Source organism: Scyliorhinus canicula, chromosome 27 (genome assembly GCF_902713615.1).
Source record: "Scyliorhinus canicula chromosome 27, sScyCan1.1, whole genome shotgun sequence".
NCBI lineage: Eukaryota > Metazoa > Chordata > Chondrichthyes > Carcharhiniformes > Scyliorhinidae > Scyliorhinus > Scyliorhinus canicula.
The window spans coordinates 3,678,812-3,693,886 of record NC_052172.1 but is presented as its reverse complement, the minus strand read 5'-3'; the positions used below and the strand labels follow the sequence as shown (position 1 = coordinate 3,693,886).

The 15,075-nt window shown below is 46.7% G+C and overlaps 1 protein-coding gene across 3 annotated transcripts in view; it reads left to right on the top strand.

The window, feature by feature from the left end:
• The window catches only part of zc3h4 (zinc finger CCCH-type containing 4), a 75,151-nt gene that overhangs the window by 48,838 nt on the left and 11,238 nt on the right, over positions 1–15,075 (top strand). For all 3 annotated transcript variants that reach the window (XM_038785937.1, XM_038785940.1, XM_038785938.1), the window contains exons 8-10: positions 838–947; positions 10,043–10,395; positions 14,503–14,831. In XM_038785937.1, coding sequence (XP_038641865.1) covers positions 838–947; positions 10,043–10,395; positions 14,503–14,831 — 792 coding nt within the window. The remainder of the gene's footprint in view (positions 1–837; positions 948–10,042; positions 10,396–14,502; positions 14,832–15,075) is intronic.

Below are 15,075 nucleotides of genomic sequence, written 5' to 3'. Positions count from 1 at the left end.
GACTTGGAACTGTCGCCGCTCCTTCATTGTGGCTGGGTCAAAATCCTACAACTCGCTCCCTAACAGCACAGTGAATGTATCTACACCACAGCGGTTCAAGAAGGCAGCTCACCACCACCTTCTCAAAGGCAATTAAGGCTGTCTTGGCCAACTAAGCCCACATCCCATAAATTAATTTTTCCCTTTGTACTGAAGTCTTTTAAAACTTTGAAACTTGGTGTTAGCTATTCAGTATTACTCAATTGACTTGATCTTTTCTTATGTTAGTTTCAACCCTAGTGCCCTTGGCTGTTCAGCTCCAAACCGCATTGCAGTGTTGCGGAGAGTCAGTACAACATCTGAGTCGGGTCTAGATCTGACTCCCAGAGTCGCATGCTGTGAACTCACCATGGATTGGTCACCTGAGGTGGCTCAGGCTTAGCACCACATGGAGCATGTCTCACCTGAGCTGCCAAATCAAGTTTGAAATGTTCTCAAAAGTCCTTGAACTTTCTGCATACTCCATAAACATGAGTGGAATTATTTTGTCTAGTTCTGAGAAGACACATGCTCCTCTCCAAATATTTAGGGTTTACCATCGATGGGTAGGTATGAATATATGAACAAAACTCCCCCTTGACTGCCGCAGTTAAATTTAGAGATGGGCCTTATAATTCAGGCTGTGTCGCTGCAGAATAAACAGCATTAGTTCCTCAGCAAGGGGGGAAAAGACACTTAGTTGGCCTGTGCATTATGTATTGACCCTTTCAGAAACTGCAAAGGTAATTGGTTGAGCTTTAATCGTGAGAGATGTCTGTACCGCTTTCAGGAAAATCTATTGTCCTTAATATGCCTCACATGAATTTCCTTGTAAGTTCTTTCATACAACTGGAAATTGTTACCAGGGCGACGAGTGCAAATTCTCCCACAGACATCTCACTGAAGAAACCAGTGAGCTGCTGGACAAGGTAAAGCAAATGTTAGATTCCTTTCCCGGTTTCTCCTCTCTCATCAGCAGTAACTTGGATTGGGACGTGGCTGCACAATGGTGGCGGTCTTTCGGTCCCTTGCTTCAAGTGGTCACTTTCATTAGTTGTGATTCTATACCTTGCCTGCAGATTATTCTTATCATGGGGCAGGAGGGAGGACAGCTAGGGGTGGTACGGTGGCGCAGTGGTTAGCATTGCTGTCTCACAGCGCCGAGGTCCCAGGTTCGATCCCGGCTCTGTGTCACTGTCCGTGTGGAGTTTGCACATTCTCCCTGTGTTTGCGCGGGTTTCGCCCCACAACCCAAAGATGAAAATGAAATGAAAATCGCTTATTGTCACGAGTAGTCTTCAAATGAAGTTACTGTGAAAAGCCCCTAGTCGCCACATTCCGGCGCCTGTTCGGGGAGGCTGTTACGGGAATCGAACCGTGCTTGGTCTGCTTTCAAAGCCAGCGATTTAGCCCTGTGCTAAACAGCCCCAGTATGTGCCCCAGATGTGCAGGATGGGTGGATTGGCCAAGCTAAATTGCCCCTTAATTGGAAAAATGAATTGGGTACTCTAAATTTATTTTAAATAAAGGAGGGAGTACAACGAAGTGCAATCGTGCTGTTGCCCAATATTCAGCAGAGGGGCCATTGGGTAATGATGGAGAGCAGGAATCCTGGTTCATTTGTGGCATCATTGCATCTTCCTAGATCAGCCCACAGCACAAACCCACGATTGAAGCAGGGAAATGCCTAATCTGCATTAATTGTTGTGAAAGGGTGCAGTACATTTTTCCCCTCATTTTTCACCGTTCATTTCAGTTAGTGCAGACTTTCATACACTGTCAACTGACATGCTTCCTGCTGCAGGGAAATCGCTTGATTTAGAAACCATTAGAGCCATTCTAGTCATAGTGACGTTGGGGTTTGATATGCTGTTTCATCTGCCCTACATGCATTTCGGATTGACCTTGCACATAGAGTCATAGATGTTTACAACATGGAAACAGGCCCTTCGGCCCAGCTTGTCCATGCCGCCCAGTTTCTATCACTAAGCTAGTCCCACTTGTCCGTATTTGGCCCAAATCCCTCTATACCCACCCTGTCCATGTAACTGTCTGACTGTTTTTTAAAAGAAACCTACCCACCTCTACCACTGCCTCTGGCAGCTCGTTCCAGATGTTCACTGCCCTGTGTGAAAACAAAATTCCCTCTGGTCTCCTTTGTATCTCTCCCCTCTCACCTTGAACCTATGCCCTCTAGTTCTAGTATCCTCTACCTTTGGGAAAATATGTTGACTATCTACCTTATCGATGCTCCTCATTATTTTATAGACCTCTATAAGGGGCAGCACGGTAGCATTGTGGATAGCACAATCGCTTCACAGCTCCAGGGTCCCAGGTTCGATTCCGGCTTGGGTCACTGTCTGTGCGGAGTCTGCACATCCTCCCCGTGTGTGCGTGGGTTTCCTCCGGGTACTCCGGTTTCCTCCCACAGTCCAAGGATGTGCAGGTTAGGTGGATTGGCGATGATAAAATTGACCTTAGTGTCCAAAATTGCCCTTAGTGTTGGGTGGGGTTACTGGGTTATGGGGATAGGGTGGAGGTGTTGACCGTGGGTAGGATGCTCTTTCCAAGAGCCGGTGCAGACTTGATGGGCCGAATGGCCTCCTTCTGCACTGTAAATTCTATGTAAAAGATCACCCCTAAGCCTCCTATACTTCAGGGAAAAAAGTCCCAGCCTATCCAGCCTCTCCTTATAACTCAGACCATCAAGTCTTGGTAGCATCCTCGTAAATCTTTTCTGCACTCTTTCTAGTTTAACAATATCCTTCCTATAATAGGGTGATCAGAACTGAACACAGTATTCCATGTGTGGTCTTACCAAAGTTTTGTACAACTTCAACAAGACGTCCCAACTCCTGTATTCAATATTCTGACCAATAAAATCTAGCCTGCTGAATGCCTTCTTCACCACCCTGCCCACCTGCGACACCACCTTCAAGGAGCCGTGAACATAAGAACTAGGAGCAGGAGTAGGCCATCTGGCCCCTCGAGCCTGCTCTGCCATTCAATTAGATCATGGCTGATCTTTTGTGGACTCAGATCCACTTTCCGGCCCGAACACCATAACCCTCAATCCCTTTATTCTTCAAAAAACTATCTATCTTTACCTTAAAAACATGTAATGAAGGAGCCTCAACTGCTTCACTGGGCAAGGAATTCCATAGATTCACAACCCTTTGGGTGAAGAAGTTCCTCCTAAACTCAGTCCTAAATCTACTTCCCCTTATTTTGAGGCTATGTCCCCTAGTTCTGCTTTCGCCCGCCAGTGGAAACAACCTGCCCGCATCTATCCTATCTATTCCCTTCATAATTTTAAATGTTTCTATAAGATCCCCCCTCATCCTTCAGTCCCAGTCTACTCAACCTCTCCTCATAATCCAACCCCTTCAGCTCTGGGATTAACCTAGTGAATCTCCTCTGCACACCCTCCAGTGCCAGTATGTCCTTTCTCAAGTAAGGAGACCAAAACTGAACACAATACTCCAGGTGTGGCCTCATTAACACCTTATACAATTGCAACATAACCTCCCTAGTCTTAAACTCCATCCCTCTAGCAATGAAGGACAAAATTCCATTTGCCTTCTTAATCACCTGTTGCACCTGTAAACCAACTTTCTGTGACTCATGCACGAGCACACCCAGGTCTTTCTGCACAGCGGCATGCTTTAATATTTTATCGTTTAAATAATAATTCTGTTTGCTGTTATTCCTACCAAAATGGATAACCTCACATTTGTCAACATTGTATTCCATCTGCCAGACCCTAGCCCATTCACTTAACCTATCCAAATCCCTCTGCAGACTTCCAGTATCCTCTGCACTTTTCGCTTTACCACTCATCTTAGTGTCATCTGCAAACTCGGACACATTGCCCTTGGTCCCTAACTCCAAATCATCTATGTAAACTGTGAACAATTGTGGGCCCAACACAGATCCCTGAGGGACACCACTAGCTACTGATTGCCAACCAGAGAAACACCCATTAATCCCCACTCTTTGCTTTCTATTAATTAAGCAATCCTCTATCCATGCTACTACTTTACCCTTAATGCCATGCATCTTTATCTTATGCAGCAACCTTTTGTGTGGCACCTTGTCAAAGGCTTTCTGGAAATCCAGATATACCACATCCATTGGCTCCCCGTTATCTACTGCACTGGTAATGTCCTCAAAAAATTCCACTAAATTAGTTAGGCACGACCTGCCCTTTATGAACCCATGCTGCGTCTGCCCAATGGGACAATTTCTACCCAGATGCCTCGCTATTTCTTCCTTGATGATAGATTCCAGCATCTTCCCTACTACCGAAGTTAAGCTCACTGGCCTATAATTTCCTGCTCTCTGCCTACCTCCTTTTTTAAACAGTGGTGTCATGTTTGCTAATTTCCAATCCACCGGGACCACCCCAGAGTCTAGTGACTTTTGGTAAATCATCATTAGTGCATCTGCAATTTCCCTAGCCATTTCTTTTAGCACTCTGGGATGCATTCCATCAGGGCCAGGAGACTTGTCTATCTTTAGCCCCATTAGCTTGCCCATCACTCCCTCCTTAGTGATAACAATCCTCTCAAGGTCCTCACCTGCCATAGCCTCATTTCTATCAGTCGCTGGCATTTTATTTATGTCTTCCACTGTGAAGACCGACCCAAAAAACCTGTTCAGTTCCTCAGCCATTTCCTCATCTCCCATTATTAAAACTCCATTCTCATCCTCTAAAGGACCAATATTTACCTTAGCCACTCTTTTTTGTTTTATATATTTGTAAAAACTTTTACTGTCTGTTTTTATATTCTGAACAAGTTTACTCTCATACTCTATCTTACTCTTCTTTATAGCTTTTTTAGTAGCTTTCTGTTGCTCCCTAAAGATTTCCCAGTCCTCTAGTCTCCCACCAATCTTTGCCACTTTATATGCTTTTTCCTTCAATTTGATACTCTCCCTTATTTCCTTAGATATCCACAGTCGATTTTCCCTCTTTCTACCGTCCTTCCTTTTTGTTGGTATAAACCTTTGCTGAGCACTGTGAAAAATCGCTTGGAAGGTTCTCCACTGTTCCTCAACTGTTCCACCATAAAGTCTTTGCTCCCAGTCTACCTTAGCTAGTTCTTCTCTCATCCCATTGTAATCTCCTTTGTTTAAACACAAAACACTAGTATTTGATTTTACTTTCTCACCCTCCATCTGTATTTTAAATTCCACCATATTGTGATCGCTCCTTCCGAGAGGATCCCTAACTATGAGATCATGAATCAATCCTGTCTCATTACACAGGACAAGATCTAGGACCGCTTGTTCCCTCGTAGGTTCCATTACATACTGTTCTAGGAAACTATCGCGGATACATTCTATAAACTCCTCCTCAAGATTGCCTTGACCGACCTGGTTAAACCAATCGACATGTAAATTAAAATCCCCCATGATAACTGCTGTACCATTTCTACGTGCATCAGTTATTTCTTTGTTTATTGCCTGCCCCACCATAACGTTACTATTTGGTGGCCGATAAACTACTCCTATCAGTGACTTTTTCGCCTTACTATTCCTGATTTCCACCCAAATGGGTTCAACCTTATCCTCCATAGCACCGATGTCATCCCTTACTATTGCCCGGATGTCATCCTTAAATAACAGAGCAACACCACCTCCCTTACCATCCACTCTGTCCTTCCGAATAGTTTGATACCCTCGGATATTTAACTCCCAGTCGTGACCATCCTTTAACCATGTTTCAGTAATGGCCACTAAATCATAGTCATTCACGATGATTTGTGCCATCAACTCATTTACTTTATTCCGAATACTACGAGCATTCAGGTAAAGTACACTTATGTTGTTTTTTTTACCTCTGTTTTGAATCTTAACATCTCCAGTTTTAGTCCTTTTAGTATTACTGGGCCTATTCACTGAGCTCCCCTCAGTCACTGTACCTTGTACTGTCGCCCTTTTTGATTTTTGACTATGTCTTCTCTGCCTTGCACTTTTCCCCTTACTTCCTTTTGCTTCTGTCCCTGTTTTACTACCTTCCAACTTCCTGCATCGGTTCCCATCCCCCTGCCACATTAGTTTAAACCCTCCCCAACAGCTCTAGCGAACATCGGTTCCAGTCCCAGGTGCAGACCGTACTGGTCCCACCTCCCCCAGAACCGGTCCCAATGCCCCAGGAATTTGAATCCCTCCCTCTTGCACCATCTCTCGAGCCACGCATTCATCCTATCTATCCTGACATTCCTACTCTGACTAGCTCGTGGCACTGGTAGCAATCCTGAGATTACTACCTTTGAGGTCCTACTTTTTAGTTTATCTCCTAACTCCCTGAATTCCGCTTGTAGGACCTCATCCCGTTTTTTACCTATATCGTTGGTGCCTATGTGCACCACGACAGCTGGCTGTTCACCCTCCCCCCCCAGAATGTTCTGCAGCCGCTCCGAGACATCTTTGACCCTTGCACCAGGGAGGCAACATACCATCCTGGAGTCTCGATTGCGTCCACAGAACCGCCTGTCTATTCACCTGACGATCGAGTCCCCTATCACTGCCATTTTTCTTCCTGCCCTGCTGTGCAGCAGAGCCAGCCACGGTGCCATGAACCTTGCTGCTGCCTTCCCCGGTGAGCCATCTCCCTCAACAGTATCCAAAGCGATATATCTGTTTTGCAGGGAGATGACCGCAGGGGACACCTGCACTGCCTTCCTACTCTTGCTCTGTCTTTTGGTCACCCATTTTCTATCTCCCTCAGTAAGCTTCACCTGCGGTGTGACCAACTCGCTAAACGTACTATCCACGACCTCCTCAGCATCGCGGATGCTCCAAAGTGAGTCCATCCGCAGCTCCAGAGCCGTCAAGCGGTCTAACAAGAGCTGCAACTGAACACACTTCTTGCACGTGAAAGAACCTGTACCCCTAGATCTCTTTGTTCTGTACCTCTCACATGCAGTTGGAGAATTTAATTTAATGCGACTAGCCAGAAAAATAATGATGGATTCTGGTGCCTTTGGAGAACCCGCTTCTCGAAGTGGTCCTCCTCTCCTCCAGAGGCCACTGCAATTTTCCAGCCCTGGTAATATCCTCGGAAATCCAAGGCAATTGCATCCTTTCTGGAAGGTGGTGGCCAGAACCACACACCCTACTCAAGTTGTGGCCTAACTAATCTTTTATACAGTTCCAGCATAACCTCTCTGCTCTTTAAAAAAAAAATTAGAGTACCCAATTATTTTATCCAATTAAGGGGCAATTTAGTGTGGCCAATCCACCTACCCTGCACATCTTTTGGGTTATGGGGGTGAAACCCACGTAGGCACGGGGAGAATGTGCAAACTCCACACGGACAGTGACCCAGGGCCGGGATTCGAACCCGGGTCCTCAGCGCCGGAGGCAGCAATGCTAACCGCTGTGCCACCGTGCTGCCCCCTAACCTCTCTGCTCTTAAATTCTATGCCTCGGATATCATTGGAAAGTTTTCCATAGGAAAGCCTTCCTAACCTTATTAAGCTTGTCCTGCTAACTTGAGAGATCTGTGCACATTCACTCCAAGGTCCCTTACTTCATTACACGTCCCAATATTCTCCCATTTATTGTGCATTCCTTTGCTTTGTTTGACTTCCCCAAAAGGAATTACGTTGAATTGCATTTGCCACTTCTCCGCCCACCTGACTAGTCCATTGATATCCTCCTGCAGTCGAGATCAATCCTCCTGGCTGTCTACTGCACAACTAATCTTTGTGATATCTGCAAACTTCTTGATCATTCCCCCCACATTTATGGCCAAATCGTAGATATGTACCACAAAATACAGGAGATGTAACATTGAGCCCTGCGGAACCCCACTGTAAACAACCTTCCAGTCACAAAAAACACTGGTTAACAATTGCCCTTTGTTCCCCGCCACTGTATGCAGCTTGTTACACTCCCCTGTGGTCTGCCATTATAACTGGTTTGCTGTGTAGGACTGTGCTAAAATCCACGCAGACTGCTTCAAGTACATTAGAACATAGAACATTACAGCGCAGTACAGGCCCTTCGGCCCTCGATGTTGCGCCGATCTGTGAAACCCCTCTAAAGCCAATCTACACTATTCCCTTATCATCCATATATTTATCCAATGACCATTTGAATGCCCTTAATGTCGGCAAGTCCACTACTGTTGCAGACAGGGCATTCCACGCCCTTACTACTCTCTGAGTAAAGAACCTACCTCTGACATCTGTCCTATATCTATCTCCCCTCAATTTAAAGCTATGTCCCCTCATGCTAGCCATCACTATCCGAGGAAAAAGGCTCTCACTGTCCACCCTATCTAATCCTCTAATCATTTTGTATGCCTCAATTACTCTCATAAATCTGAATTTTGACTCAACAGCGCTCTCAAGGAAACTCGAATTCCACATGATTCAGTTCCAGCGGGAGAACATAGTCTCCCAAACAGAGAATCCAGCCCAATGTTTTGAATTTCAAAGGGTGTCAGGGGGTTTGAAGCCTTTTCAAGTGTTGTGGACTTTCCAGGAAACCTCCGACGCCCCGCTTGGCCAACTTCTCACCAAAGGGTCGGGGGGGGGGGGGGGAGGAGCAGGCTTCCAGCCCTTTAATTGCATGTATCAGTATGCTAAACATTAATTTCCATTTCCCACCATCGAGGGCAGTGCGCTACGGTCAGCCAGCGGCGGGGTAGTGGAGAATAGCAACGGGTCTGGCACCCGGCATCAATCCCGTTTTTCCGTCAACGCTCCATTCTCCAGCCGATCAGAATTCCCGATTTCAGTGGCGGGGTTTGGCGAAACACGGCCATTGTTTCCCCCATCACTGAGGCTCGGCTGACAGGCCTGTAGTTGTCAGTTTCTGCCCTTCCTTCGTTTTTGAACAGGAGTGTAACTTATGTAACCCTCGGCTACCAACTCCATATCCAGGGAACACTGGAAGAGTTACGCCAGAGGGTCTGCAATCTCCACCTTACTTTCCTCAGTTTCCAAAAGTACATCCCACCCGGACCAGGTGACGTTTTGAGTGTGAGGGCTGATGAGTGCAACTTTTATCCTATCCAACATTGCTGCTGCCCGTGTTGCAGTACAGTTGCAGCACTGCCCCTTCCTGTACTGCAACACTGGCAGCAGCATCTTCAATAGTTTAGACAAATGGAAATCACTTATTTGGTACCTCAACCATGCACTCTGCCCCACAAGATCACCTTTCTGGTCCCTAATGTACTTTACCCTTCCTCCAATTACCCTTTTACTCAGACAAGACTTTTCAACCAGCTTTGTGCTGTGAACTTGCAGCCGTTCAAACAGTGTACGACCGCCGTTAGACTTTTAATTCCAGATGTTTGATTGAATTCAAATTTCACCATCTGCCATGGTAGGATTCGAACCCAGGTCCCCAGGGTATCTGGCCCTCTGGTTACTAGCCCAGTGACAATACCACAACACCATTGCACCCTTTACGAATAACAGTGTAGAGGACAGAAGCAAGGAAACCCTAGTCTGCAATATCGTTTAACCCTAGTCATGACACTTTAGGAAGGGTGTCAAGGTTTTGAAGAGCATGCAGCAGAGATTTTACCTGAATGCACGAGGAGTGAGGGGAGTTCAGTTATGTGGAGGGGCTGGAAAAGCTCGGGGAGGGGGGGTTGCCCTACTTAGAGCTGAGAAGGTAAAGTGGAGATTTGATAAAGGTGACTAACACCATGAATGGTTTTGATAGGGGAAATAAAGAGGGTTGGTAATTAGAGGACACAGATTGCAAGCGATGGGTAAAAGAACCAACGGCAATAAGAATGAATTTTTTTTACACAGCGCACTGTTGTGATGTGGAATGTACCCCCTGAAAGGACGATGGGAACGTGATTTAATTGTAACTTTCAAAAGGGAATTCAAATACGTGAAATTGCAGAGCAATAAAGAAGGAACAGGGAAGTAGGGCACATTGTAAAGCTCTGTCAAAGAACCAGAACAGGCATTGGCCGGCTGCCCTCTGTGCTCTGTCATTGTATGAAGCGATCATTAATTTGGTGATTTTTCATCTTTTCAATCAGATGCTAGCCAGCGAGGCAGAAGCTGGTGCAGAGGACGAGAAGGAAGTAGAAGAGCTAAAGAAACAAGGGATCACCCCCTTACCGAAGCCGCCACCTGGAGTTGGGTTATTGCCCACGCCGCCTCGACCTCCAATGCCGCCTCCTTCGAATATTCCCAATGCTCCCCGGCCTCCCATGATGGGGCCGCCTCCGCCACCTGGCCCCCCGCCACCTGGCCCCCCGCCAATGGGTCCTCCGCCCCCGGGCCCTCCACCCCCTGGACTGCCATGCATACCAGGTCAAAACAAGATCCCTTCACTCTTTGAGATTGTTGTTCAACCCACTCCACATCTGGCACATAAAATGGGAATGAGGTAAGAAGCATTGTGTGCCCGACTCTGAAAGTCAGACACAAGCCTATAAAATTAGACATGTGTCAACAGTTATAACTCTGCGATTTGTTTTTAAAATGTTTTTTTAAACAAATGCTGTAGGGGCTGGTTTAGCACAGTGGGCTAAACAGCTGGCTTGTAATGCAGAACAAGGCCAGCAGCGCGCGTTCAATTCCCGTACCGGCTTCCCTGAACAGGGGCTGGCTATTAGGGACTTTTCACAGTAACTTCATTGAAGCCTACTTGTGACAATAAGTGATTATTATAATTATATTATTAAAGTCTAGGATATGAGATTGTGCCAAACGTCCGGCTGGGGACCAGTAACCTTTTGGTTAAAGTAGACAAAAGTTTTAAATCCCGGTTACCCAGTAGGATAATAAAGCTCGAAGACTCTGTGGTTTTAAACAAACAAAATAAACTTTACTTTGCAAAATCCGAAAGTAAAGCAACTTGCAATTTCTATCTTATACTCGTTCAAAATTAGCTTGAGGTAAATATGAATTTACAGGCAAACTGTGGGTGAACCCCTACAATCCAAAGATGTGCAGAGTAGGTGGATTGGCCATGCTAAATTGTCCCTTGGTTGGAAAAAAATCATTTTAAATGGTAGATGCAGCCAAAACGGACCCCACAAATTTCTCAGCAACACATCCAGATGTCAGTGATCATTGTGAGTCACAATATCTCGTTAAAACTGTGTCTCTCTCATAATGGATTTCAACTCTACTGACAAAGATTTATGATGTGGAGAGGCCGGCGTTGGACTGGGGTGAGCACAGTAAGAAGTCTAACAACACCAGGTTAAAGTCCAACAGGTTTGTTTCGAATCACTAGCTTTTGGAGCGCAGCTCCTTAGGTGAATTCACCTGAGGAAGGAGCTGCGCTCTGAAAGCTAGTGATTCAAAACAAACCTGTCGAACTTAACCTGGTGTTGTTAGACTTCTTACTGTACAAAGATTTAGCTTCTCAATTGCCTCGAAAACAACTCAGATTGGACTGATTCAGCGACTGCTCATCTGCCAACTCTTTTTGCAGACGTTATCAAGCTGGCATTGTCCTTTGTTTTCTCTGAACGCCAGTCACCTGGCTGCACTGAGCTATAAGTGGTTACCAAGGGCTTCTTCTGAGCCCAAATCCTCTCCAGCACAGAACTCGCGACCTTCCATCATCTACTCAGCTCCCCCGCACTCAGGAGCCCTAACTGCACTGAATGGCTGCTGGGGCTGCTATGTGAGCTGCAAACCACACGAATTCCAAACTGCTACTAACCCCTCATCCAATAAACACACAGACAAATTTAAACCAGAAAAACTTCTTAAATTCTACACATTCCCATGATGAGATAGCCTTTCAGGTTTCACTGAACACTTTTAAACAAATTTAGCTCCAACTCCCAAAGCAAAGCAGCTCTCTGGACTGCGCTTCTTCCCAAGCTATGGAGCCATCACGTCTCCAGTTCTCCAGCCAAGTAAGCCACCTGCTGTTTTATGGCTCTATGGCTTCTATTCTGACTTTAATAACTATAATCTGCTGAACTGGAACTTTCTTTTAGATGTTCTGGCAATCTCTAAAGCCCAGCATTTTAGTTACCTTAACCTTCACAGCAACAACCTTCCCAGAACTAGATGTACCTCTAAAATATTAACATGATTTACTAATTGGTCCCATAACGATTCACCAGTAGCCCTAATCCTGGGGGTTACCATTGACCAGTAACAGAAATGGACCAGCCCTATAAATACTGTGGCGAACAGCACAGGTCAGAGGCTGGGATTCCTGCGACGAGTAACTCACCTCCTGATTCCCCTGAAGCCTGGTCTACCATCTACAAGGCACATGTCAGGAGTGTAACGGAATACTCTCCACTTGCTTGGATGAGTGCAGCTCCAACAACACTCAAGAAGCTTCCACAAAGTTTCAATCCCTCCACCACTGACGGACAGTGACAGCCATGTCTATTATGTAAAGGCTGTACAGTAGGAACTCACCAAGGTTCCTTAGGCAGCACCTTCCAAACCCATGACCTCTACCATCTAGAAGGACAAGAGCAGCAGATAACTGGGAACCCCACCACTTGAGGTTCTCCTCCAAGTCACTCACCACCCTGACTTGGAAATATATCGGCCGTTCCTTCACTGTCGCTGGGGCAACATCCTGGAACTTCCTCCCTAACGGCACAGTGGGAGTACCTACACCTCAGGGGCTGCAGCAGTTGAAGAAGGCAGCTCACCACCACCTTCTGAAGGGCAACTAGGGATGGGCAATAAATGCTGGCCTAACCAGCGATGCCCACATCCCGTAAATGAATTTAAAAACAAAGGAGCTGCACGTTTATTGAGCCCCCAGTAGGATTTTCACCGGATTATCCTTTCCTATGTTTACCGGGATTACGAAGTGAATAGGCTCTTTGTATACGTCAATTTCTCAAACAACTTCAATTTTACAGTACATTGGGATAGTTTATGTACTGGTTTGCAAAGTCGTGATTGCATTAATGATGTACTTAGATCCTTGGTTGCATATTATCGTCTTTGCTTAAAAACAAAATTTTGGAGCCACCCCAATAGTAAATATCTTGTACAAAACTCTGCTGAATGTGACTTCATTACATTCTGGTCCATTGATGGCCAGTTGTTTCCACCCATGAGTCATCCTTATCCCTCTGTTGTACGGTTGGAGTCATGCCCAAGCACTTGCAAATGTAACTAGCTGATGGTCCAATGCACTTTTGATGGGATGATGCATTGTTAGAGACGTCAGGCGCGATCTACCCGAACGGGGACGAAGTCTCGTAGCACGAGATTAACTGGTTGTTTTCCGGCGCTCCGCACACTGAGCACCCCGCTCTCTAACGCCCATCCGGGTAGGTTGGGAGCCTCAGCGGGGAGCTCCCCGACGAGACTATACTTGGCCCCGCTCTCATTTTAAAATGCCGTACCAAATACACAACATGTGACCCCTGAACCCCCTCAAGCCCCAACGCACTATAAGGAAGTCCCCCCCGTCCCCTTCCCCCCACAGAACCCCCAGCCCGATCACCACCACGCACAAAATGCCAGCCTGGCACCTTGGCAGTACCAGGCTGGCACACAAGTGGCATTGCCAGGATGACGATGCCAGGATGCCCAGGTGTCACCAGCAGTGCCAGGGTAACACCCTACCCAGAGGGAATGCAACTGGGGGCCTCCAACCCCCTGGGAGACCCCCATGAGTGCCGCTCCCTCTGGTCCCCATTTGTGGAGACCAGCACTGAATGTAGCTCGCCCGAGGTCTCCAAGGTGAGGGAGGTAGATACCAACGCCTCGGTTAGATCTCGGAAACGTATATTAGAGTGAGACCAGCTGTCCCACTCTAATATGCAGATTTTCCAGAAAGTGATCCCATCCACGATGGGCGGGAGTCATATCCCGTTAGACCTTGCAAGACGTGCTGCGCCACGCAGCTTTTCGGTAGATCCCGGCCGTCATCTTCTTTAGTGAATGCTCAAAGCTGTAAGGAGTTGACATTGTGGGAAATCAAGTCAAATGAATGAAAGGACTTTCTTCAGCCAAACCTCTCTTGAAATGGATGTTTCTAATGCCATGAAAGGGAAGATTCGTTGTAAATATTTGTTGTTGTAGTATGTTTTCTTTTTGAGATCTGCCATTTGAAATTAAATGAATGAAAATCGCTTATTGTCACAAGTAGACTTCAATGAAGTTACTGTGAAAAGCCCCTAGTCGCCACATTCCGGCGCCTGTCCGGGGAGGCTGGTACGGGAATCGAACCGTGCTGCTGGCCTGCTTGGTCTGCTTTCAAAGCCAGCGATTTAGTCCAGTGTGCTAAACAGCCCTTTTGCCTCATTTCAGCTGTGAGAACCTTCAACCTTCAGAGAAAGCTGAAACAGCGAGCATCCGTTGTGGCTTTAGATGTCAACTGAAGTGAACTCACAGAATCCTATGAAACGAAGGCAATGCTTACCGTAATGTTTGGTTTTATGCAGAAAGACTGCAATTGTCCTCGAAGAATACGGTTGTGAAAGAGTCGTTTGCCAACTAAACATGAGTTTGGGAATATTATTGACTAATTTGTTTTCTTTCCACGTAGGCCTCGGTTCCCACCACCGCCGCCTGGGTTCCCAGAGCCTCCGGGACCTCCCGGGCTGCCGGGACCACCCATGGGTCCAGGACCTCCTCCAGGTATGGGACCAGGACCAGGTCCCATGCCTGGCCCAATGCCTGGATCCATGCCAGGCCCTGGCCCAGAGGAGATGCCGCTAGGCCCTGGACCGCCAGTAGGACCAGGCCCTCCAATGCCGCCATTCTTGCAAGGAGATCCAGGAATGATGCCTCCTATTCCTCCGGAACCCAATTTCTATGATAACTACTACCAACCGCAGGGAATGCCAATGGAACTTGGTCGAGATGGGAAGGCAGGTAGGATGCCCTTTCCAGTGCAGGACGGAGATGAATTTTAGCAGATGTGCATTTATTTTGCACTAAAATAAATTACCTGTGTTTTTCGGCTGGGATTTTCCAACAGTTTTCGCCAGCGGAATCTTCAGGACCCACCGCCGGTGAATCCCGCTGCGGGTTTCAAAGTGGCCGGGGGTGAATAAAAATGGGCATCTCCCTCCACCGCAAAACACACCGCAGCGGGTGTGGAGAGATCCGCCCTTTA